This window comes from Leucopleurus acutus, assembly GCF_964270905.1.
Source record: "Leucopleurus acutus genome assembly, chromosome: 13".
Classification (NCBI taxonomy): Eukaryota; Metazoa; Chordata; class Mammalia; order Artiodactyla; family Delphinidae; genus Leucopleurus; species Leucopleurus acutus.
The window spans coordinates 17557569-17582446 of NC_139155.1; the positions used below are offsets into that span (position 1 = coordinate 17557569).

Sequence of the window (24878 nt, forward strand, 5' to 3'; positions counted from 1 at the left end):
AGAAATTATGTGTATGCTGGAAATATGTTTATGAACCTAACATGATTATACTTATGAAATACATCTCCTGTGCAGGAAAAGGAATCACGAATCCACCAAGAATTTCTGTAGTAAACTGTTAAGGCAGTGAATATTATTGTAAATGCCATAATGTGATTTACAGTTTATTAAAGAAACAAAGTACGTTCCCTACCTCACCTCTGCTGTTTGCGGGTGGACGTCAGCAGGCATGGCGTTGCTACTGGGTGTCCTCTTCAATATCAGAGGCCACAGCTGTTTTCAAGTCTTCCTCTGGTACAGAGGCAACAGAAGACTGCAAAGGTCGCTTTTTAGATGAGTACACAGATAGGAGTAATGCACTTTAACACTGGGCAGAGAGAAAGTAGCCGTGAACTATTAACGCCTTGACCTTTCTGGTAGACCAGATGTTCCACAGGGGGCTTTACAGCTTTGAAAATAGTCATATTTTGTGTTTGTTACTTTTAATTGTGTGATCCTGGGTATGATGATGGAGCACTTAGTGAACTGAGGTTTGTTGGGGATAGGGCAGTAGGGTGGGGTCCCAAATCATCTCCTTTCGACTCTCCGGCCTCCTGAAAAACCACAGGTGGGAAGGGAGACAGGAAGCACAGACACTGTCTCCATCCTGGGGGCATGCCCAGCAGGACGCCACTCCTCCTTGCCCCCCACGGCCCCTCTTTTCTCACCTCAGCCATAGTACAAAGTGCTTTAAGTATTTAGGGTTTGGGGTAAGTATTTGATGTAAACTGAAGAACTGATTGGACGTGGAACCCTGGGAGAAAAATTATTTCATTACTATGTTATCCTGGTGGCAAAAGTCAACAACATAAATTGCCTTAAGGGCTTCCCTGGTGGCGCAGTGGTTGAGAGTCCGCCTGCCGATGCAGGGGACATGGGTTCATGCCCTGGTCTGGGAAGATCCCGCATGCTGTGGAGTGGCTGGGCCCGTGAGCCATGGCCGCTGAGCCTACGTGTCCAGAGCCTGTGCTGTGCAACGGGAGAGGCCACAGCAGTGAGAGGCCCGCGTACCGCAAAAATAAATAAATAAATAAATAAATAAATCGCCTTAAGATTAAATTACTAAAATTGAATAAAAATCTAAAAAGACTCCCAAATTCTAGTAAGTAACTTTATATCATATTTATACAAAAGAAATCGGTTCGTTTTAGAAAATACAGACAGGAAAAAAAATCACTGATAATCTCACCACCCAGTATTTTGTCTCTATAACTGTATCTATTAATATTTACTCAGTATATATTTATCATAATGTGATAATACTACATATATTATTTTTATAACTTCCTCTTTTTATTTAATGTCTACCACATAACTGTAAAAAGTCTACATAATTTTTATAGCCTAAGAGTATTTTATTAAATCTTAATTTATTTATCCAATCTCATGTTATGCGGCACATAGGTTATTTCTGGGTTTTAAATATTAGAGATGATGGGGCTTCCCTGGTGGCGCAGTGGTTGGGATTTTGCCTTCCGGTGCAGGGGACATGGGTTCGTGTCCTGGTCCGGGAGGATCCCACATGCCGCGGAGCGGCTGGGCCCGTGAGCCATGGCCGCTGAGCCTGCGCATCCGGAGCCTTTGCTCCGCAACGGGAGAGGCCACAGCAATGAGAGGCCTGCATACCGCAAAAACAAAAACAAACAAACAAACAAAAATTAGAGATGCTGAAGTGGTGAGTGTCTTTGTGAGTCATTCTGATGCCAGATATGATGAAGGCCTCGTGCTGCTTAGTGCTCAGACTACTCTAGACAGTGCTACACTACAAATTTGTCCTCAGAGGGCTGAGTGGTACATGTTTTCAGGCTTCGTGGGCCATTTGGTCTTGTTTGCTGCTATTCACCTCCCCCATCATAATGTGAGAGCAGCCACAGGTGATATGTAAACAAATGACTGGAACTCTGTTCCAATAAAACGTTTTTTAAAAAAATTAATTTATTTTATTTATTTATTTTTGGCTGTGTTTGTGTTGGGTCTTTGTTGCTGCGTGTGGGCTTTCTCTCATTGCAGCGAGCGGAGGCTACTCTTCGTTGCGATGTGTGTGCTTCTCATTGCAGTGGCTTCTCTTGTTGCAGAGCATGGGCTCTAGGTGCACGGGCTTCAGCAGTTGTGGCTCATGGGCTCTAGAGCGCAGGCTCGGTAGCTGTGGAACACGGGCTTAGTTGCCCCGTGGCATGTGGGATCTTCCCGGACCAGGGCTCGAGCCCGTGTCCCCTGCATTGGCAGGCAGATTCTTAACCACTGAGCCACCAGGGAAGCCCTGTTCCAATAAAACTTTATTTACAAAAGTAGGCAGGGGGTGTGTGGGCAAATTTGACCCATGGACTGGAGTTTGCCAAACCCTGTTCTAGAGGCAGCATAGATCCTCTGGCCAATTACATCTTGGAGATTTAATGAAGAGCTGGGATTTGTTTTTTATCTTGATGATGACTATATATAGTAGAATAGAATTAATCTGTTCCTTTGTTAATTGATGAGCTTAAGTTTTGGTTTGTCCAATTAATAGTTCAAAGGAAAAACCTCATATTTTGAGAGTGCAAGAATATAAATGGCAAAATGTGGCAACCTTTTCAAATGAGAAGCTTTCAATATGTTTGCCGTACACGCTTTTACATTCAAACAAGGGGAACTTGACCATTCAGACTTTGGTGTCAGATGTTCTGTGTCTGGAGGGGAGAAGAGACAGCAACCCTTGACTAAAGCTTTGCAGTTCACATTCGGGAATAGAGGGATGTTGGACTAGGGCTTCCTAATGCGCCATTCGTCATGCACAACACAGTTTTGAATTAAGTGCAAGCGTATTTAGGTATTTTCATGTATAAGATCAACATGGTTTGCAAAACATGGGTTTGCAGGGTAGAGTAACATCCCATTTAAAGCCACTCTTGTTCTGAGCTCAGGTGTTATAGATGGAAAACAGTTCTAAATCCTGTTTGCACATTGATGCCCTCTGTGGCTTAGGTAAGTCTCTTAGCATGGGGTTTCTTAACCAGTAATCTGTTAACTGGCAGCAATCCATGGCAAAATGCACTTAATTTATTGTGAGTCACAGCTTTTGAGGGTGAGAGACAGAATCCCAGAACACCAGTGGCCTAAGTAGAAAGATTAAGGGAATATTACAATTTCACAATATAATGAATCTGGAATTTTCAGGTATCAAGAAAACAAAACACCAGTTTGTTAATTCATTGATAGGACTTCTGGCCCGAGGGGGTAGAAAAGTTACGGAACAACAACTTCAATGTGGTTGCTTGGTTTAGTAAAAAGAGATTAAACCCCTTTCCTCTAACACAGTGGTTCTGAGCAGAGGGTGGGATGGGGGATCATTTTTGTCCCCGGGACATATTTGGCAATGTCTGGAGACATTTTTGGTTGTCACAGCCGGGGTAGGGTGTGTGCTATTGCCATCTAGTAAGTAGAGGCAAGGTTGCCACTAAACCTCCTACAAAGCACAAGACAGTCCCACAACAAAGGATTGTCCAGCCCCCAATGTCAGCAGTGCTGAGGTCAAGAAACCCTGGCCTGAGACAGTGATGTGAAAAAAGTGAATTTGCTTAATCTATATAATGGGGTCTAACTTAGAAAATCCCTGAGTTCATTGTAATGCAGCACTTCCCTTTCCCCAGAAATTGGTTCTTATTTTGAAAACTTAGGCTGAGAATTCAGATTTCTACTTCATCCACCTATACTGTGTTTGATCAAGAAAATGGTTTCTACTTGTATAAATTTGACACACTCTGTTGCCTAAAATTATTGCCAAACATTATTAACATTTTTTTTAAAAATTACAATTAAAATGCCATCATGATATCATTAGCTTTAGAACACTTGAAGAGCAATCTTCCAAACGAGACCCATCTCAGCAGGATTGCTGTAGTCACTGCATCAGCTAGAGGTGGTCTTGGCGTAGGAGATTTAGAAAGTAGACCCTCGGCATGTGTAATAATGGTGTTTTAAATCAGCATCAGGCTGCTTGTTCCTCGGCTGCTTCATCAAGAGTGAGTGGAGAGGATACCCACACGCTGGAATATTATTCAGCCACGAAAGGGAAGGAAGTACTGATTCATGCCACAATATGGATGAACCTTGCAAAGTTTATGCTAAGTGAAAGAAACCAGACACAGAAGGCCACATATTATGACTCTATTTCTGTTAAAAGGCAAATCCATAGGCCCAGAAAGTAGATTAGTGGTTGCCAGGGGTGAGGGAGAGGGAGAATGGGGAATGGCTGTAACGGATAAGTGGGGTTTTGGGGGCTAAGGAAAATGTTTAGGAATTAGATAGCTGTAATGGTTGCCTAACCTTGAGCATATATTAAAAAACACCAAATTGTACAGTTTAAAATGGCAGGTGTTATGGTATGTGAATTATATCTAAATGTTTACAGTGCGCAAAAAGAAAAAAAAGGATGAGTGGAGAAACACTCCTTGTCCTTTCTTTTCCCCACCGGCAGCCTCTTTCACTCCTGTCACAGGAGGAAAGACAGGCCCGCAGTTCTCCACGCTCCCATCTCAGGCTTTGACCTTGTGGCTCCGACCAGAGTCACGGTCTTCTGGTGGCTCCCCGAAGCTCAGGGGAGACACTTGGTCCTGCTCTGGCTCCATCTTGCCCCCTGGCTGGTTTAGGAATAGAGAACTCATCCTGGCCTGGCTCACTTCGGCGGTGCAGGCCTCAGAGCAGCTGTGGATTTTATAAGTTTACATTTTTGCATAGTTCTTTTTAAAAAAAATTTCCCAGAAGCTGCATGACTTTCTTTTTGTTTCCTTTTGCTCATCCAGTGGTTGATTCTTTAGCCTGGGACTAATCTGAACAATTCAGAACAGTGTTTTACAGGAATTACCTAAGTAGTGGGTTTTAGATGAAGGATGGCGAGGTGAGCGTGAAGTGAGAAACGTAGTTTATCACAGCAGGGGACACTGAGCAGGAGTAAAGGCAGGCTCTGGAGAAGGAAGCAGAGTAGCAAGAAATAATTTAAGCCATTAATAATTTAATAATTAACTAAAGAGAAGGGAGTAAATAAGGGCTGATAGTTTACTGGGGAGGTTTAAAATTATAGGGAAACCCACGGCTCCTCTGTGTAGAATAGAACCTACTGTTTGTGGCAGCTTATGCTGAATAAGTACATTATGCACTTAATTCTCAAAATAACTTTTTGAGGTAATTGGTGGACTCTCTATTTTACAGATGAGGAAACTTAAGCTTGGAGAGATCAGGTAACCTGTGTAGGCACGAGGCAGTCATATGAACAAGTGTTTCAGCCTCAGGACAATTTTAGGTTTACACCTTGACCCTCAGCCCCCAAAGAATGGGATCTTTGTTCAGGGCTGACAGTTTAATAGAGGAATTTTTGGAGCCCAGGGAAAGTCCAGGGACAGGGATGGAGCGGGACGGTGAAGGTCAGAGTCTGAGCTGGGGCCTTGGACTGTGCAGAGCTGGACGCCTCATGTGTTCACTGTGATGGCAGTGAAGAGATCTGTAGCTTTTCATCTTTGCATGGAACAGATTAGATGAGAGTTTGCTAGCAAAAACAAAATTCTACCCTAGAAGTGTTACAAATCAATTGTTGCCTTTTGATTTATGTAGGAAGCCGAAAACTGGAATATTAATGCTGAACATGGGGGGCCCTGAAACCGTCGGAGAAGTTCACGACTTCCTTCTGAGGCTCTTCTCGGATCGAGACCTCATGACACTTCCTGTTCAAAAGTAAGATACATGTAAATGCCTATACTTATCCATAACCTGTGCAGTGCATTTTGCCTTCCATGTATCTCAGTTCTGTAGTTAAAAAATAAATAAATAAACGGTTTTAGTGCACATCTGGTAGTGCTAGAGCAGCATTCTTATTTTCTATTAGTTATGAGAAGGCTATGATGTAAGAATTGTAGGGGATAGAGAAAGCAAGTTAGCGAGGATTCCCCTTGGGCCGTTTCCTTCCCAGAGCTCTGGAAATTGCAGCGGTCTGGACACAGCTGAAGGAGCTATAAAGATGTATTTGTACTTAACTAACACTCAGGGAAGCAATGAGTATTATTCAGTATTATTCATTGGTGCTGTGGAATTGAGTTCTTGCCGTCCTTCTTCCCTTCCTTTCATTCTTTCCTCCCTCTTTTCTTTCTTTATTTTTTTTTGAGGTATGATTGATATTTGCTGTATATTTTGATGTGTATGACTGAGTTTCACAATATCTTTTTAAAAAAATTGGAGTATAATTGCTTTACAATGTTGTGTTAGTTTCTGCTGTACAGTGAAGTGAGTCAGCTATATGCATACACATATCCCCTCCCTCTTGGACCTCCCTCCCTCCCACCCCTCTCCCCTATCCCACCCATCTAGGTCATCACAGAGCACCCAGCATAGGGTTTTTTGGTTTTTTTTTTTTTGCGGTCCGCGGGCCTCTCACTGTTGTGGCGTCTCCCGTTGCGGAGCACAGGCTCCGGACGCGCAGGCTCAGCGGCCATGGCTCACGGGCCTAGCTGCTCCACGCATGTGGGATCTTCCCGGACCGGGGCACGAATCCGCGTCCCCTGCATCGGCAGGTGGACTCTCAACCACTGCGCCACCAGGGAAGCCCAAGCATAGGGTTTTTTAATTTAAAAATTTATATATGCATACGATAAAAAATTGCAAATAGTTAATAATTGTTTATAGTAAAAAGCAGGTGTTTCTTTCCCCTTGGACTCCAGCCTCCCACTTACCCACCCCAGAGGTAAGCACTGTTAGGTCCAGAAATAGTCCAGGCACATCCAGGTGTATATATACATACACACACACACACACACACACACACACACCCCTTTTTTACACAAACGTGAATGTACTTATGTACATCATTTGGCACTTTGCTATTTTTTTTTTGAAACTTAATTTTTCTTGGAGATTATTCCATAACAGATTATATAGATCTGGCTCATTCTGTTTTCATGACTGTATGGAATTGCATTGTATGGTCATACCTTAATTTATCTAACCAGTGCCTCACTGACGGACACTTAGATTGTTTTCAGTGTTACAATGAACATTCTTGTGCATACATCTTTGCTCACGTGGGCAAGTATATCATAGGATTAACATGCATTTTCTTAAATAAGAGGGCTGCACGCTGCCTAATGTCTGGTACGTCCTAGTTCCTATTAGGTACAGGATCCAGAGGTGGTAAGTTAGTAGCTAGCACACAGCCAGGTGCTCTGCACAGGTGTCTGAGCTCCTGAATCTTCAGGGCCTACTGCTAGAACAGCTTGTAGGGCAGGGTGGATACTCCTCAGAGACTGTCTGGTTCTCTCTCTCTGATCTGGGCCGAAAGAGCAGGCTGTTGTCAGTGACCTCGAGCTTCTGTTTTTAAAGGCTTGTCTTAATAGGCTCTTCTTAAAATTTTGCTTATCTTTTTTTTTTTTAATTGAGTAGAAAATGTTTCTGAGGTTACTTAGCTGGAATAAAATGATTTCAATGTTCAATGATTTAGTAAGCTGGGACCATTCATTGCCAAACGCCGAACCCCCAAAATTCAGGAGCAGTACCGCAGGATTGGAGGCGGATCCCCCATCAAGATGTGGACTGCTAAGCAAGGGGAAGGCATGGTGAAGCTGCTGGATGAGTTGTCCCCGCACACAGGTATGGTGTTTCTCAACTCACATCTCACTAGGTTTGTTCTTTCAAAGTATAGTTATGAAACCCACAACACTGTTGGAAGCCAAATGCAATTCTGGGTACCAGCAGCTCTCAATTTGCAGGGGGTCCTACATGATGCCCGGCCACTGAACTCAGTTCTTGTGGCATTTTCCTTTGTTCCCAGATGTATGCCTTTTCTATTACTTCCTTATGTTACAAATAAAAAAGCTAAAGTTTCAGAATATTAGTCTCAAAAGGAAGTTGGAGGTGTGTGTTAAGTTGAGCTGGATTATAAGGAAGAGGCTACCTACCATGAAAAAACAGAGGCATACATCATCGTCCTGGAAAGAAATCTTTGGGAAATAGGTTGAGGCTGCTGCTATTGTTGTTTCTTTCTGTGTGGATGACTAATTAGATCAGCATCTAGAGCAGAATTAGCTAGCTGCTACTGCAGCCATGAGGCTCTAAGCAACTTTCAGCAACCACTTTCAGCTCTTGGCAACACCATGATCGTGAGTCATGTAAGTGCCTCTTTGGGCATGGCACTAAAAAGAGGATTGCGCACATCTGGTGACTGTTCTCTGAGAGCCTCTAACGCAAATTATAATGTGCAGAATGAAACATTAACTACACGAAGGAACTCTAAGTGCCGTATTTAATTGCATTCAAGACACCATTGATTGCTGGACGCCCCATTGTTTTTATATAATATGAAGACACAAGACCTCTGTCAGTTAATTTTAAGATGGTGTCTGTTGTAGACCAATATAAGGTGTTAAAACAAATACTGTGCTTCTTAGGACACATGAAATGTGTTCATTGCAGACAGTTTAGGCCTCGGGATCAGGACAGCGTGACACAGTGTGGACCCTCACGGAGAGCAGCCCCGCTAGGCAGGACCAAAAGCGTTTCATTGAGCAGCAGCTCGAGTTGCTCTCAGAATCCACTGTTTGTGTCACACATGGGACAAAGGGCTCCAGCCCTCAGCAGAGCATCTCACTTGGAAAATTCACTTGTGCTTTTGAATGTTAGGTTTTCTCCCTGCCTTCACTTGTGGCTTCAGGGCATTTCTTATACAGCTCAGCCACATGTGACACAGTGTATCTTTTAAAATGTGGGGTGAGGGAAACTTGGCTGACCTCACCTCACACCTACCCGATGGAGAACAAACTCTCTAGTCATGAACTGCTTATCACGATAAAATGTTTAGCGTGAACCAGATCTGCAATTGCTATGCTGTCTTCGGTGGACGAAGGCAGCGGAAAGATGCCATTTTTCCTGGTGACGTCTTAGTCTAGCACCCATCACCATAACAACCCTAGTAGAGCTGTCAGCCTTGAAAAAGGAGTATACATGCGTCCTTCCCACTTCCTTCTTTCTCTGTGGTGAGACTGCTGGCTTGTCCAGACCAGACAGGCCAGCAGTGGCCTCTGCCTCCCTGGTTGGTCTGGAAAGAGTCCCATGGAATGACCTGGATGTATAGCAGTGTCCCACTCGCTATCAGATACCTGGTGTTGATGACCCTAGGGCATATCACCAGCCTCTGTGGCCCACGCTGGGACCCCCAAGGCAGGCAAGTTCAATTCTGCCTTTCTGCTGCGTGGTAGATGACCACCTCATTATTTAAGCAAGCCTGCTTTGGGGGTGTTTAATGTGGCCCAAGACCACCCACGCGTTCATTCATCAGTGGCCTACTGAGTGCCCTGCGCTGGTCAGGACTGCTACTCACGGTTGAAAAACATGGTTTCTACTTACAAGAAGCTTCTAGTCTAGTGGGGCCCTGCTGCTGCAGGCCAGGCTGCTCCAGGGGCAGAGAGAAAAATCCTTTGAAGACTTGCTGGAGGGATACCCTACAAAACGAGTACAGCAGCTGATGATCACACAGAGTGTGGATACAGGAAACAGGAAACAGTCTCAGAGTTTAGCAGGTTCTTTTGGGGAACTTTGCATTGAAGAGCAAGAAGATTACCAGATGTGGCCCTGTGGCCCCCTCGGGGCTCGCCCAGGTTACCCAGAAAGAAGTTTCTTGTCCTGCTGTTCATGCTTTGCTGAGTGGACCTGAAGCTTGGCAGTGAAGCCCCAGCTGCCACTGGGTGGGGCTAGCACTGGGTTCCCTCCCTCCCTCACCCCTTCCTGCTGCTTCTCCTTCCTGCTTTCAGGTTTCCTTTCTTTCTTTCTTTCTTTCTTTCTTTCTTTCTTTCTTTCTTTCTTTTTTTTAACATCTTCATTGGAGTATAATTGCTTTACAATTGTGTGTTAGTTTCTGCTGTATAAAAAAGTGAATCAGCTATACAGAACACTCTATGACATAAATCACAGCAAGATCCTTTCTGACCCACCTCCTAGAGAAATAAAAACAAAAATAAACAAATGGGACCTAATGAAACGTAAAAGCTTTTGCACAGCAAAGGAAAACATAAACAAGATGAAAAGACAACCCTCAGAGTGGGAGCAAATATTTGCAAATGAAGAAACTGATGAAGGATTAATCTCCAAAATTTACAAACAGCTCAAAATGAAAAAGCAAACAACCCAATCCAAAAATGGACAGAAGACCTAAATAGATATTTCTCCAAAGAAGATATACAGAGTGCCAACAAACACATGAAAGGATGCTCAACATCACTAATCATTAGAGAAATGCAAATCAAAACTACACCGAGGGGGCTTCCCTGGTGGCGCAGTGGTTGAGAATCTGCCTGGTAATGCAGGGGACACGGGTTCGAGCCCTGGTCTGGGAGAATCCCACATGCCGCGGAGCAACTAGGCCCGTGAGCCACAACTACTGAGCCTGCGCGTCTGGAGCCTGTGCTCCGCAACAAGAGAGGCCGCGATAGCGAGAGACCCGCGCACCGTGATGAAGAGTGGCCCCCGCTTGCCACAACTAGAGAAAGCCCTCGCACAGAAACAAAGACCCAACACAGCAAAAATAAATTAATTAATTAATTAAAAAAAAAAAAAGGAGGTGAAGGACATGGCACCTTCTCCATTTAAAAAAAAAAACAAAAAAAAAAACTACACCGAGGTATCCCCTCACACCGGTCAGAATGGCCATCATCGGGTTTCCTTTCTATTCATCTCTTTCTCATTCCTCCTCCATTCTTATACTTTTTTTCCTACAAAATTATAAAATTTACTTTTGAACTGTGTCTATTTGTTTACATGTATTTGGAAAAGTTCTCTTTAGTCAAAAAAAAAAAAAGTGATGATTACAACCAGATAAAAATGTTTCAGACTCTCATTTTTGGGGCAAGTAGTTGTTGCTTGGTGGCCGGTATAGATAGTTTGAGACTTGCACAGGCGCTGCATAGAATTACTATTGACTAATTACAGCGCGTTACATGAGGGAGTGTGACTTGGAATTGGTTTCGTGTAGTAATACTGCATTGCGGTCATTTAGTGGACACAGAAGGAAATAGACGAGAAGTGCAATCATTTCACTTCATGAAAAGTCTAAATCTAAAATACATTTTAAAACTTATAGTTTAGTTATACATGGCTGCTTTTCATGAAGCTCTAAGTAAGTGCTACTCAGTAAAATAATTTCGTTCTTTATTGGATGCAAAATGGGTTCATTTCAGATGGAGCTGGCTTCCCCATCCCTGGTTGTATGACGTCAGGCAGATAACTTACCCGACTAAACCTCATCTTGAAAATGGGGATGATAACAGAACCCAACTCGTAGGACCACTGTGAAAACGAAATAAGATAATCCTGAAAGGCATTAGCACGGTGCAGCGTACATGATAAAAATTCAGGAAATGTGAGCTTCTATTATTCACCATTGGCACAGGGTTCATGATCTGATACAAATAACAAAGCATTATAATAACTTCACACCATTCTCTCAAAGGATCATGTACAAATCAGATATTAGAACTATTGCACGTGCTAAATGAATGGACTGGAGATTAATGAAGTTTTACTGTTTAAAAAATGGCTTTTCTATTTGTTCCTTGTTTTACTTCTTTGCAGTTCTCACCCAGGAGTGTTCACTGAGCAGCTGCTCTGAGGGTGGACGAGGCTGGGCCAGCGAGTCATGTGTCTGGCGCTCACTCTGGCCAGATGTGCTGCCCACCAGATGTGGTGCTAGATGACATCCAAGAGACTCCTTCCTCTCCCCGCGCTCCTGCGGGGGGAGCCAGGAGCCTCCGTGAATGCTTGTTAGCTCCTCAGGATAGACCCAGTCGGAGACAGTGCGTTGTCACTTTTTCTAAAATATGTTTTTGCAGGCCGTCTTGAATTGGACCGTTTAGAAAGCATTATCTGTTCTTTCCAGAGTATTTTACTCTGTCTCACTTCCAGATATGGTCACCGCCCTGCTTTTATCTGTGAGGGAGGCCTCTCCACCTCTCTTAATCTGTAACATTTGAGGAACTCCCAGACCCCAGGCATTTAGGCTACAACTTTCAACTACCGGGCAGCTGAAAAGAAAACAGGAGAAGCTGGTTGACCCCCAGCGTTCAGGGGATCTTACTGTGTCGATCTGATCATTGGATTGTCTCAAGATAGATTAGAAAGCAAATTCCACTTCAGCCTCAGCTCAGAGCACCAAGAGCTCCTGAAAAGTGGACTTGATGATACTGTGATAGTTGGCAGTTTTAGCACGAACCACGTAATCTTTGAACAATCGGTCATTTGGAGTTTGCTTACAGGGCCATGCCCTCTGGGGTGTTTTAACTGCAGGTCACCATATTTTATGCAAGAGACCAAAAAATTGGTAGCCTAGAAGGAACAGGCAGCTGAGAATGATCTCATTTGTATCCCTTCCTTCCTCTTTTTGTAGTTCCCAACCGGAGAATATTGAATCAGACTGTCCTTCCCCTGCACAGACATGCTTCTATTCCCCTATCGATATTCTGCTTCTGTTCTTGGCAACATGCTCCATTGATTCAGTCCCCTGGGTCAAGTTTCTGAGGAATGTTTTCTATATCTATATCTATATGTAGCACACACATATATACATATGTATAAAATATACACACATATGTATATACACACTCATAGAGAGAGAGACACACACACACACACACACACGCAATCAATGTATCATCTTTTTCTTCACTTCAACCTAAACGTTTCTTGTGGCAATTTAGCGTCATGTTCTTAGTTGAAGCCCTGGCTTATGCCTGGACAGTAACGTCATCTCAGGTTTACTATTACTTAATGTTTATGTAGTGTATTTTCAACTTCATCCCTGAGTATAAGTTGAGTGTAATCCTATGAAAAGACAAGGAAATAAAACTGGGTAACTTTAGGAAACTTTCAGTTTTATGATTTTATAAATGCCTAAGAAATTGGTTGAAGATGCTTTAAAAATACAGGAGGAGATAGGAGAGGGAATTGGTAAAGTGATAGGAGAAGGACCGCAAAGATGTGCCCTGACTTGGGCCGTTTAGGTGCCAGAACAATGATTTTTAAATCCCACTTAGCGCCTCCAACTTAAGCATTGTTGTTGGTTTGTTCGTTGATTTGTTTTTCATATAAGTGAGGAGAATCATTTGAATCATTTGTTATTCGTGCACTTTTATCGAGCATCCCAGAGCTTTTATATAAACTAGGTGGCCTGGGGTCTGAGGGAACAGAAGGAGGGGACCCGGGTGTTAGAAGAGGCTGGGGGTGAGCCATGGAAGGAGCACAGGCTTTGGGGTGGGGAGACCCACGTTGCAATCTCATCTCAACCATCGGCTAGTTGTGACTATGGGCAGGTTCATTAACCTTTGAGAGTCTGTTTCCTTATCTGAAAAATGGGGTTTAGATGAGAAAAAAAAAAAGCACAATGTCTCCCATGGTATCTGGTACATGAGAGGAGGTTATACTTTAAGGATAAATGCTCTCTGCTCTTGAGTCTCTCTTATCTCAGCCAAGAGCAGAGAATAAGGCCCAGAAGCTTGAGTTTTAAAAACCATATGCTAAATGAACACAGAAAACAGTGGTTAAAAATCCATATACCAGCGGAAGCCTGGCTAAAATCCAAGGACTATTCTAAACCTGCTCACTTTATCAGCACCATAGGAAATTAGGGTAACTGTCTTTGTTCTGGACACTGCATTCTGTTTGGAATCTATATCAAGATGAATGCTTTCTCCTTTCCACACATGCTTCCTAATAGCCCCTCACAAATACTATATTGGATTCCGGTATGTCCACCCGTTAACAGAAGAAGCAGTTGAAGAGATGGAGAGAGATGGGCTGGAAAGGGCGATTGCTTTCACACAGTATCCACAGTACAGCTGCTCTACCACAGGTAAGGCTTCTCTCTGACAGTGGGAGGGTAGATCTGGCCCTGGCAAAAATAACCAGGGAAGCTGAGCACGGAAGGAAACGATCAATCATTTTCGATTTGAATGGCAAATCCAGTCTGTCTGCTTTAAACATGAGAGTTCAGCTCAGTCCGTTGGAAATCTCATGGTTCATCTGTCCCTTGAGTTATTAGCCAGTTGACTGAGAATTACACATGGTGGGTGAAAGGCAGTGGCTTCCAGTGCTCAGTGCTTTAATGCAGCTGTATAATGGATCAGTAATGAACCTTAAGCCACTTTCTATGTTTGTGTAATAACCCTTATTTTTATGGCTACCCTAATATTCTTATTAATGTCGCAAAGTTGATAGCTGTTTCCATTTTGCCAGCAGAGATGTCCATATAACATTGGAAATATTGGTATGTATTTTGGTTATGCTTTGGTTATGGGTTGGTTCCTGGTTAAACCAAAACCCAGTTTAGGGTTTCCTTTGCAAACTTCTCTCAGTGTTCTAGATTTTGGGAAATGTTACTAGGTGTTGTTTCCTATATATTTAATTGGAGCTGGAGAATAATCTGTTTTGCCAATCTCTGTATCATGAGGTATAGGTAAATCTTCTGCTGTCACCCACAAATACATTTGTTTACATCCTTTCTCAAGGCTTGTGGTCAGCACATTTTTACTCCCAAATTGCTTTTGGACGTTAGTGCATATTATTTCTATAACTATAAGGAGAAAACAAAAGGCTACTGGAAGAAATCTTGGAAGCCTGGTGTGTGCCTTAAATATTTATTCAGAGCACCTGTGAAAATGTCTGAGTTCCCAGACACCCTCAAGGGTTTGAATTGTGATTTCTTTTGGACATGTACCTCAATAACTTTAAAATGTCTGGTAACGTTGTTGGAGAATAAATCAGATTTTATAAATTTCTAAACTATACTTTGGCCAGGCTTTCAGAAATATAACTCAACATGTAAATGTCCGCTTTCGAAATTAAGCAAGTTCAGAAGATGGTTATTTATATGACAAAGGATTGACTAGGGTTTCATTTCACAGCTGGCTCTAGCAGTGTGTTTAAAACAGTAGTGTCTGTAGCTTTTCCCTACTACCTCTGGTGTAAGGGCAGGTACATCCCTACTTCAGAGATGTGAAAGCCTTTGGGAAGCATGTTCATTCTTTGAGGCCACTAGAGTGTCATTTATCTGTTGTTTTATTTAGACACATATTGTGGCAGCACCAGTATATTCTATGTATCAATCACTTTTTTTAATCATGCAATTTTTTTAGTTACGCTTTTCCCTTAATTACTACCTTTGATAGTTCATTGCATGTTTCTGAGTGATTCAGAAGACCTGCTGTGGCTTCTCGAAGTCCTTCTGTACATCTGAAGATGCTGTTCACCTGTGAAATGTGGTTTGCAATGTGAAGATGGTGGTGACTACTTTGTGATTTCTGGAGGGATGGTTTTTGAGCCTGGAATGGACTCAATTTGGATTTATCTGACCCATTGTATTCTCAGAAAAATGGAACTCCATTTATTTTTTTGAAAATTGAGTCTTAGCCTGAGGGTACATGTGATTTAAATATGGCTTTGTCCTGGCTAGCATTTTAATTTGGAGACCTAACTGATTAATAGTTCTCATGGAGAGACCGGTGGTGTTGGGAAGTGTGGCAATGTTTTGGAGCATTTGCCCCATGTGAAGATTGAAGAGGAGGCCCCATGTTAGGGTTAGTTTCCTAGGATTAAGGCTTGGCTCCAGCGCCAGCTCCTCTAGGCCAGGAAAAAAATCGCACTGGGTTGTCACCATCTGCTTTCCCTTAGTCTTCGAATTTTCATGGTTTCCGTCTCTTGTTTAGAAATACAAGTTTTGTTAGATTACCTGTAAGGATTTGGTATTCATTTAACTTATTCTAGGGAGTGATGATAATTTTATAAAGCAGGTAAAAACAGAGAATGCGCTTAGAAACCTTAATAAGCTGCTCTTCTTATCAAACAAACCATTAAAAAGGATGGTTATAAAGCTTTTACTGTAATGTGGAAAATATTCATCTCATAATACTAAGTAAAAATGCCCTAAATACTCAGGATACAAAACTGCACATGTCCTAAAAAGTATAACTTTGTAAAACAAAACAGCTGTAAAGAAAAATAATTGGAAAGAACTACCTTAGAAGAAAACAAGGACTGTATTAGCATTCTGGGGTCATGGCCAGCTTCTTTTTTGCTTTCTTTCCCACCCCTACATTTTCTGTAAATGGGGTTGATTACCTTCATAATGGGAAAAAAATTTAACATGCTTTCAATTGTAAGACTTGGTCTTTGCAGATAATGACTGCTTGTATTTCATAAATCCGCTGCCATTGTGCTTCTCTAGAGAAGTGGTCTCAATGCTCTTTGAAAGGCCATTGAAATTGATTGCTTTTTAGTGATCTTCATTTGCAGGGTAGTTAAATCTATATGCATTTTAGAGCATTGAAGTGATTGTAATTAGACTGATTCAGTGCGGAAGACTTACCTGCTTTGAACTTATTACTGCCTTTACTAGTCTGTTTTTTATTTTCACCATAGCCCACATGCGTGTACTAAGTGGCCCCTGTATATTTCAGGCAGCAGCTTAAATGCCATTTACAGATACTATAACGAAGTGGGCAAGAAGCCCACGATGAAGTGGAGCACGATTGACAGGTGGCCCACACACCCCCTCCTCATTCAGGTAAGCCAGCCACTGCCAGCTGCGTCTGTCACCCCAGCTTCTGGTGTGAGTCAGGTTCTTGTCCCTGCCTGGTCTGTGGGTGTCCCGAGTCTTACTGTTCTCTTACTTAAATTGTGTGCTGGGGATTAACGAAAGGTATTAGAGTCTTGATTTATTATGACAGGAGGAAATAAATTTAAAGATTAAAGGGTAAACTCTTTTCTTTCTTCAGATTAATAGTATTAGTTACAGACCATGGCAGAATTATGTTTTGAGTTTTGTGTTTCACAGTGACCAAAAGAACGTTACAGATTATGCGAGGAAAAAAAAAAAGATTATGCAAGTTGTTTCATTTAATCTCCATTCATAGACTGAACAGCTGACAAACAGATCCTCTATTTTCTAAATCCTTTAAAATATCAAAAGATTTAAAAATTTTAAAGGTAATATATCTACATGTTCTGAGACAGAATAAATTTAACATTTCAACTGAGAAAGTTTCATATATTAAAAGAAATTTCAAATTTCTCCTACATAGTTTATATTTGCAATATTTATAGTAATAGATGTTTGATTTTAGGAGAGTCGGTTAAAGCTACAATTCTAAAGCTTTGAATTGGTGTTATTATGCACCTTTTCGCCTTTGAAGAGGGGAGTACTACTGGCTATTGTCCCTGATCAAACAAATATTATTTTGTTCTGTTGATGGAAGTTTCTACCTTCGAGTTAGTTTAGGTAGAAGAAATACTAAGTGATGTGGATTTCATCCGTTTATTTTTCTTTCCTCGGACCGTCTCTGGCAAAATACCAGCTTAACACTTTTTTGAAGCCTGGAGTAACTTAAAATCGATAACCACTAGATGGTGGTAGACATCGTTGAAAGCAGGCCGGCTCGCCCCTGAGCAGACGGTGTTTTCCCTAGGCCCGTAGGTGCTGTCAAGGGTTAACGCTTAGGTTGAAATCCAGTTTTAAGTAAAAAGTGCGAAGTGAAAAGGAGGCACCTTCCCTCAGGGATGGGTGTAGTTTTGGTCTCAGTGTGGTGTCCTCCCCCCCAACCTCCCTCCCAGTTTGCTCTTTGCTGGGTCCAGTCCGGACCTCCTGAGCCCCAGCCTGGCCTGCCTGTTCTGCTCTTGGAGGCCTGTGATTGAAAACAAGGGGGGTTTCAGGTTAGCACTGACATGTGGGCGCAGAGAACCGAGGGATCTGCACAGCATCTGCCTGCCCTAATTGAGGGAGTAATTAGATTTGCATTAATATTCAGTCCTTTGAAAAGGGGGGAAGCAGAAAGATGGAAAGGTCTCTTCACGGAGGAAGTCTCCCTTCATAAAATGAAAGGGAATTTTAGAGGCATTTATCTGCCCTCCTATGTGGTGTGATTGAAGGCTCTGAGAGCCGCCTGCTTCTTTCATTCTGCAGAGGGATTGCGCATAGAAAATACCGCAGATGGATTTTAGATGATTTCAGGAACACTTCTGCTCGCCCACGGCTCCTCTATTTAGATAAAGGCTGAGTCTGTTGTAAGCTGTAACAAATTGTGTTTCTACTTGCAGTTATGCAAGATGATAAAAGGAAAAAATACTACTAAAATTTTGAGGAAACAAAAGTTTATGGTTCGATTTTATTAGTATCATGACGATTACGTGAGGAGATTTGATATCTAGTGGAAATAGAAAAAAACCCCAACTAAACAAAAACTAAAAGTAAAAACTGAAACTAAAAATTGTGTGTTTAGTCTACATTTCTATCAATACGTATTATAGGTAGTAATTACTCAAAATAGTCATTTTACTACTGTATCTAGCTGTTGGGATATTTGGTGTAAATGTATGTTCCAGGCTCCTACTTAAACTTTGCATTGGGCCTCCTTATCTAGGCTTTTGTACAGTCTTTTCTGAGCATCGTTAGTCTCCAAACACTGCAGAGACCACCAGAAAATATTGCTTTTATCTGTATCTAATCCTATCACATTGACTCTATAGGTAAATTATAAATTTTGAAAAGGGAACTAACTCTCTAGGTACCGCTTTGTGCCTTAGAGCATTAATTTGTCAAATTTTGTGGGTTCTGGAAAGATTAATAATATCCCAATATTTATTAGGTAATAATTTGCTCATCCTATAGTATTAACCACTGGTATATCAAAATGCCAACAAGTACAAATTTACATGGTTCTGGTAAATTGTCCTTTATAATTTTTTTTCATAATGCTTTAAAAACCTTTTTATTTGGAAATAATTTCAAGCATTGGAAAAGTTACAAGACTAAGAATAGTATATAAGGAACTCTCATCTCTTTGTTTAGATTCACATATTAATAACATTTATCCCACTTGCTTTCAGTTGCATGCTCTGTGTGTGTATGCATACGTTTGTGTGTCTATGTATACATAATTTTTTTCCTGAACCTTTTGAGAATAAGTTTTTTATACACACACACACACACACACACACACACACACACACACACACACACACACACATATACAGACTTATAAAACCACCCTTTACACCTAAACAGCAGGCATATTCTTTTCCATAACAATGATACAATAATCAACTTCAGCAAATTTAACATTGATACTTAAATCTATCTAATCTACATTCATATTCCAGTTTTGTCCGTTGACTCATTAATGTCCTTTGTAGCATTTGCTTTATAAGTTAAATGACAGAGTGATTAAAGAGTGAGATAAAAGAAAGCCTCTTCAGATCTGGTATTTCAGCACCTATTGTTGTGACTGGGGGACGTGCCAACTAAGGAAGGGAATTAACTGGTCTGGTGGAGAGAGATGTGACGAGGAAGGCGGGCTGCGTTCTAGCCCAGGTTCCGCAGATGCCATGCGGCTGAGCGGGCTGAACGGGCCCCCCAGTCAGCCTCAGCTCCCCGCTCTATGGATTTAACGAGAATTGTACAACCTCTCATCTGTTGTTATGAAGGCTGTCATGAAGATTGACTCAGTGAGGAAAAGGTCGTAAAAATAGAATCATTTTCTTATTCCTCTGTTATTTCTGTCTAATGTATTTTAATGTGATAGGCCTGAAAGCCAAGCTAAGGGAGATTTAGTAAGACCCTGTAAGCTGTTTTCCTGCTAGCCGAGCAAATGAGAGGTCTTAAAACAACTTCTCCTTCCCATCTGTGTTTCCTTTCCATCTGGAAGTGTGCCCTGTGCCTCCCCAGGGGAAGCGTCCAGAGCGTTCGTTTTCAGTGAGCCATTAGCGAGCTTTAGAAGTTTCCCATCAAATTCCCCAGGCCCCTGAAACCGTTATGAGCCATTTTGATGATGAACCAAAGCAAGAGAGACTGTACAGTTTGCAGGTTTTTTTTACAAAGACAGTTCTGATGTTTGAGGGCTTCTCTGAGAGTTTTGGTGTCGCTCTCATTTAAAAAATATTTTCTTTTCCTTCCATGTCTTTCTTCCCACTCCCTCCTTATCCCCCTTTCTTGGTGTTCCCACAGTGCTTTGCCGACCACATTCTGAAAGAACTGGACCATTTTCCACTTGAGAAGAGACGCGAGGTGGTCATTCTTTTTTCTGCTCACTCGCTGCCAATGTCTGTAAGTAAGAACATTCTGTTGGATGACCCAGTGGTAGAGGATTTCGAAATGTGTGACATGGACTCAGCTTCCGTTTGGCCTAAGCCCAGTGCAAGGAGGAACTCTAAAATCTCAAACTGAACTTGGTGCTAATTTTAGACTCGTTTCTTGAAGCCTAATAACAATTCATTCAGACTATACTATTGTGAATAGACATTGTCTTAATAAGTCCCTTTAAAATGGTAACTTGAAGATATATTCCTACATAGGAACTTTTAATAAGTGGGACAGTCAAAAGGAGACTGCTTTTTGCCTACCCTGTTGAAGGAACTCAGCCTGACGTTTCAGGGTGTTGGATTGTAGACTGCGCCACCAGGGAAGCCCTCAACCCCATTCTTTTGTCCTCAAGACTTGGGCTGTTTGAATTCCCGGAAGTGATTAGTTTTTAATTTGCCAAGGCTAGGGAACACATTTTGGCCAGTGAATATAGAGTGTGTCAAGTTATGATCTGGTTGCTCCTGAGTTTCTCATATTACACTGGGTGTTCATTAAGATACCGAATCTGTGCCATCACTGTTGCATTTGTGGAGACAAGAATGATGGAGCTGGTGTATGTATGATATACAGAAGTGCTTGGGATAAGCAGCCAGTTTCATCAGCTTAGAACCAGCATTGTACCTAAAAACATTGCTTTCAAAGCTGGAGAGGTAGAGAATTACATTTTCTCAGGTGTTATTAAGGTTTTAACTCCAGGGATAATGGAGTTAATACAAGTGTCGTGTCTGGGGCCACTCTTCTAATTGGTCTGTGCTGCCACCTGGTGGTCACCAGGGGCAAGCCCGTTGCAGCTTCTCTGTCCTGCATGTCACCTAAGCGGTGCCAGGTTCAGCAGTAGGCAGCTCTGGAGAGAAATTTCTCTCTTCTGGAAGCCTGCCTGTTCTCTTTGCTGGTCCCATGCAAATTCTCTTCACATGTCCATCCGCTTGCTCTGTGCTTCTCCTTTTTATAACCGTCCTGTGTGTGATGAGGCCGTGTCTGAAGTGCCGGAAGGGAAGCTCTCTAGCCAGGAAAGGAGGAAGCACGTTTTTATACGTGCACGATTCCAGGTGCTGCCTTCTCTCCTCTCGTCTCTCACTTCACTTCCCCTTCTTCCCCTCAAGGACTGAAGATGCTGCTTCCAGGTTTGCTTATTTGGGGTTTTTTTTGCTGCCCAGGGTCTTGGGTGAGACTGAGAAATACCATGAAGTCAGGAGGATAAGGATGGGGTAGGGAAGGCAGAGGGATTGTCGAGCAAGAAAACTGTTCGCACAAGCTCTTCTTTTTCCCCTGCATTCGCTTCTAATGACTTTTTCCCCGTAATGACTTTTTAAAAACGTATTATGTTGAAGTCATTTTAGACTTACAGAAAAGTTGCAAAAATAGTACAGTGTTCCCTTAGCTTCTCCTAATGTTGACATCTCACATAACCAGAGTCCAGTGATCAAAACTAAGGACCGAACGGCGGTACAGTGCTGCTACCTGAAGGCCTTACTCAGATGTCTCCACTTTTTCCTCAGTTGTCTCTTTTCTGTTCCAGGATCCAATCCAGGATCTTACATGGCATTTACTTGTCACGTCTCCTCAGGATCCTCCAGTCTGTGACAGTTCCTCATACTTTCCTTGTCTTTCATGACCTTGATATTTTTGAAGAGTGATTTAGGTAGAATGTTAGTTATTTTGTAGCATGCTCCTCCATTTGGATTTGTCTGGTATTTTCTCATGATTAGACTGAGGTCGTGTATTATCAGGAAAAAAACCCCCTGGGGTGGTCTGTCCTCAGTGTAGCATATCAGGGGAACATGCTGGCAGTATGTTTTACTACTCGTGACGTGATCCCTGGTCATTTGTCTAAGGTGGTATCTTCTGGATTTGTCCATTATAAAGTCACTATTTTTCTTTCTGTAATTACAAGTATCTTAGGCAAGCTACTTTGAGACGGTGCAAATATCTTGTTGTTCCTCAGACTTTTGCCCACTAATTTTAGCCTCCATCAGTGGCTATTTCTGTGCTGTTCTAATGGTGACTTTATATTTCCCTCATTCCTTCTACATTTATGTTTCTAACGGCAAACTAACTTTTAGTAATATCATGAAAAGGTTCATCATTTTATTTCGACAATGTTTGTTGAACACCTACTATATTCCAGGCAGTCATCTATCCTCTATCATAAGATATGGGAATGAACAAAAGAGGCAAAAATCTTTGCCTCCAGAGAATGGGGGAAGGGGGATGGATGATAAACATAATACATAAGAAAATAATCTGGAATATTAGGAGGTCATAAGGGCTATGGGAAGAAATAAAGCAGGGTAAGGGGGTTAGGGAGTTAGTACACAACTAAGTATTAAAGAAGTAAAAGTAACACTTCTACTGAACATTTTCAGAGGTATTAGCAAGCTGTTCTGGCTGTGAGTAGCATTTACAGACACTGTGCACGAAGCATTGCCACGGTCCGCTGTTGTGGGAAGAGTGGGGAAAAGGGATTAGAAGACACAGGCCATGCTCTTGAGGAGCCTGGAGTCTGAGCCTGCATGCCGCTTCTTTCTCTTATTCCACTAGTGTTTACTCTGTGTCCACCTGGTCCCCATAGACTCAGTAGTTCTGTACACTGTCCGTACAGCACTCTTTCTTTTCTTTTTTGTTTTTCTTTTTTGCGGTATGCGGGCCTCTCACTGTTGTGGCCTCTCCCGTTGCGCAGCACAGGCTCTGGACGCGCAGGCCCAGCGGCCATGGCTCACGGGCCCAGCCGCTCCGCGGCATGTGGGATCCTCCCAGACCGGGGCACGAACCTGTGTCCCCTGCATCGGCAGGCGGACTCTCAACCACTGTGCCACCAGGGAAGCCCCGTACAGCACTCTTTCAATTTCATTTCTAAAATCAGGGAGTTCCCTGGTGGCCTAGTGGTTAGGATTCCAGGCTTTCACTGTCGTGGCCCGGGTTCAATCCCTGGCTGGGGAACTGAGATCCCACAAGGTGTGCAGCGCAGCCAAAAATAAAAATAAAATAAAATGAAATAAAATCAGCCCCTCAGGTGACTACCAAGAGTGAAGGCCCATCCCTTGTTGCCTCTTCCTTCCCAGCTTTTCTGTCTCATTTTCCCTATTTCAGATGGGGGATTGAAGAAACCCATCCTCCATCGTCATACGTTGTCAGTCTCCCATGAATAACATGGACACAGAATTTGACATGTTCCTAAGGACCTTAGAGATGACTGAGTACAGTGTTCTCCTTTGGCTGATGAAATCGATCCAAGGAAGTTGGGCGTTGAGCTCAGATGGCATGGTCGTTAGCGCAGAAGACAAGGGGTGGCCTCAGGTCCAGGGCTCACGCCAACTCACCGCATAGTCCAGGGCTCTCAGAACCCTTCGCGGTGTTGGTGACTGAACACCCGTGTCTCTGTTGCAGGTGGTCAACAGAGGGGACCCCTATCCTCAGGAGGTGGGCGCCACTGTCCAGAGAGTCATGGATAAGCTGGGTTACTCCAATCCCTACAGACTGGTTTGGCAGTCCAAGGTAGGTGGCTTCCACACATCTGCAGGCAGTCAGCTCTCTTGAGGATGTGTATTTTAGGACATAGTTATGAAATGATTAGATTTGGCCCTTTCGCGTAGGCAGAATGTTCTGTAACCTGACTGCTCCCATGAGCAGAAAGAACTCTGCAAGCAAATAAGGAGGGAAAATCAAGTGGCCACTGGAATTCCTCGATTCCATTGAAACAATAGATTATTTTTAATTGTAATCATAGGAATTGTTATATTTTGCCAGTTTCGAGAAGGATTCAAGCTCAATATAGAAATACCAGAACCCATTAGAGAAGGCGTAAAACGTGGCCCTCACTCTTACAGGGAGGTGTGTGTATGTCCAGGGCAGTGGGCTGTGGTGAGACGTGGGTCCCGGTGTGCATTCATCCTCCTTTCTCACAGGTTGGCCCGATGCCCTGGCTGGGTCCTCTGACAAACGAGGCCATTAGAGGGCTTTGTGAGAGGGGGAGGAAGAACATCCTTTTGGTTCCGATAGCATTTACCAGCGATCACATTGAAACGCTGTATGAACTGGACATCGAATACTGTCAAGTTCTAGCCAGTGAGGTAAGTGTGGTTATCAATCCCGTTGTGATTTGTTTTAAAAGGAAACTCTCTCTGCAGTGGTCTAACTGTGTCATTCAAAACTATTGTTCAGTATGTATGTTTGCAGGTACCGTGGCCTCATTGTTCTGAATAATACTTCATCTGAGTACTGATCCGAACACATCAACTTAATTGCATGTTTGCAGTGGGAAAGCACTCTTGTGCCTTTGTAAAACTAGGCAGCCCAGGGATCACTGCAGGCGATATCATTTTGTTTAGTTTGAGTTACTATACCCCTTGAAAGTAATAAAAACTACATTTCCTTAAGAAAAAAATAATTGTACTTCTCACCAGTTTGGAGGAAAAGAACTTTCTTGTTCTATAATTCCTCTTCTTCACCTAAGAGTGCCCTTTACTTGGGCTGTTACACTGCTTCTGGTTGGGTTTCGAGGCACATAGGAGTCATCGCCATTTAAGAGAAGGGCGTGGAATGAACACTGGCACAGTATGTGTAACTTCCTTGACCTCTGTATGCACTCACTTAATTAGCTCTTTGCTACTATGTTGTGATCAGTCTGATTATGGAAATAACAAATACCATTCCGAGTTGTCTTGTAATGTAAGATGGATGTGATTGTCATTCACATGGAGAAAAACTA

At 42.6% G+C, this 24878-nt stretch overlaps 1 protein-coding gene across 1 annotated transcript in view; it reads left to right on the forward strand.

Moving 5' to 3' along the window:
* Positions 1 to 24878, forward strand: part of FECH (ferrochelatase) — a 38369-nt gene that overhangs the window by 5413 nt on the left and 8078 nt on the right. Inside the window, exons 3-9 of the mRNA XM_082853432.1 lie at positions 5623 to 5742; positions 7499 to 7647; positions 13757 to 13891; positions 16494 to 16600; positions 20036 to 20134; positions 23558 to 23665; positions 24076 to 24240. Coding sequence (XP_082709558.1) covers positions 5623 to 5742; positions 7499 to 7647; positions 13757 to 13891; positions 16494 to 16600; positions 20036 to 20134; positions 23558 to 23665; positions 24076 to 24240 — 883 coding nt within the window. The remainder of the gene's footprint in view (positions 1 to 5622; positions 5743 to 7498; positions 7648 to 13756; positions 13892 to 16493; positions 16601 to 20035; positions 20135 to 23557; positions 23666 to 24075; positions 24241 to 24878) is intronic.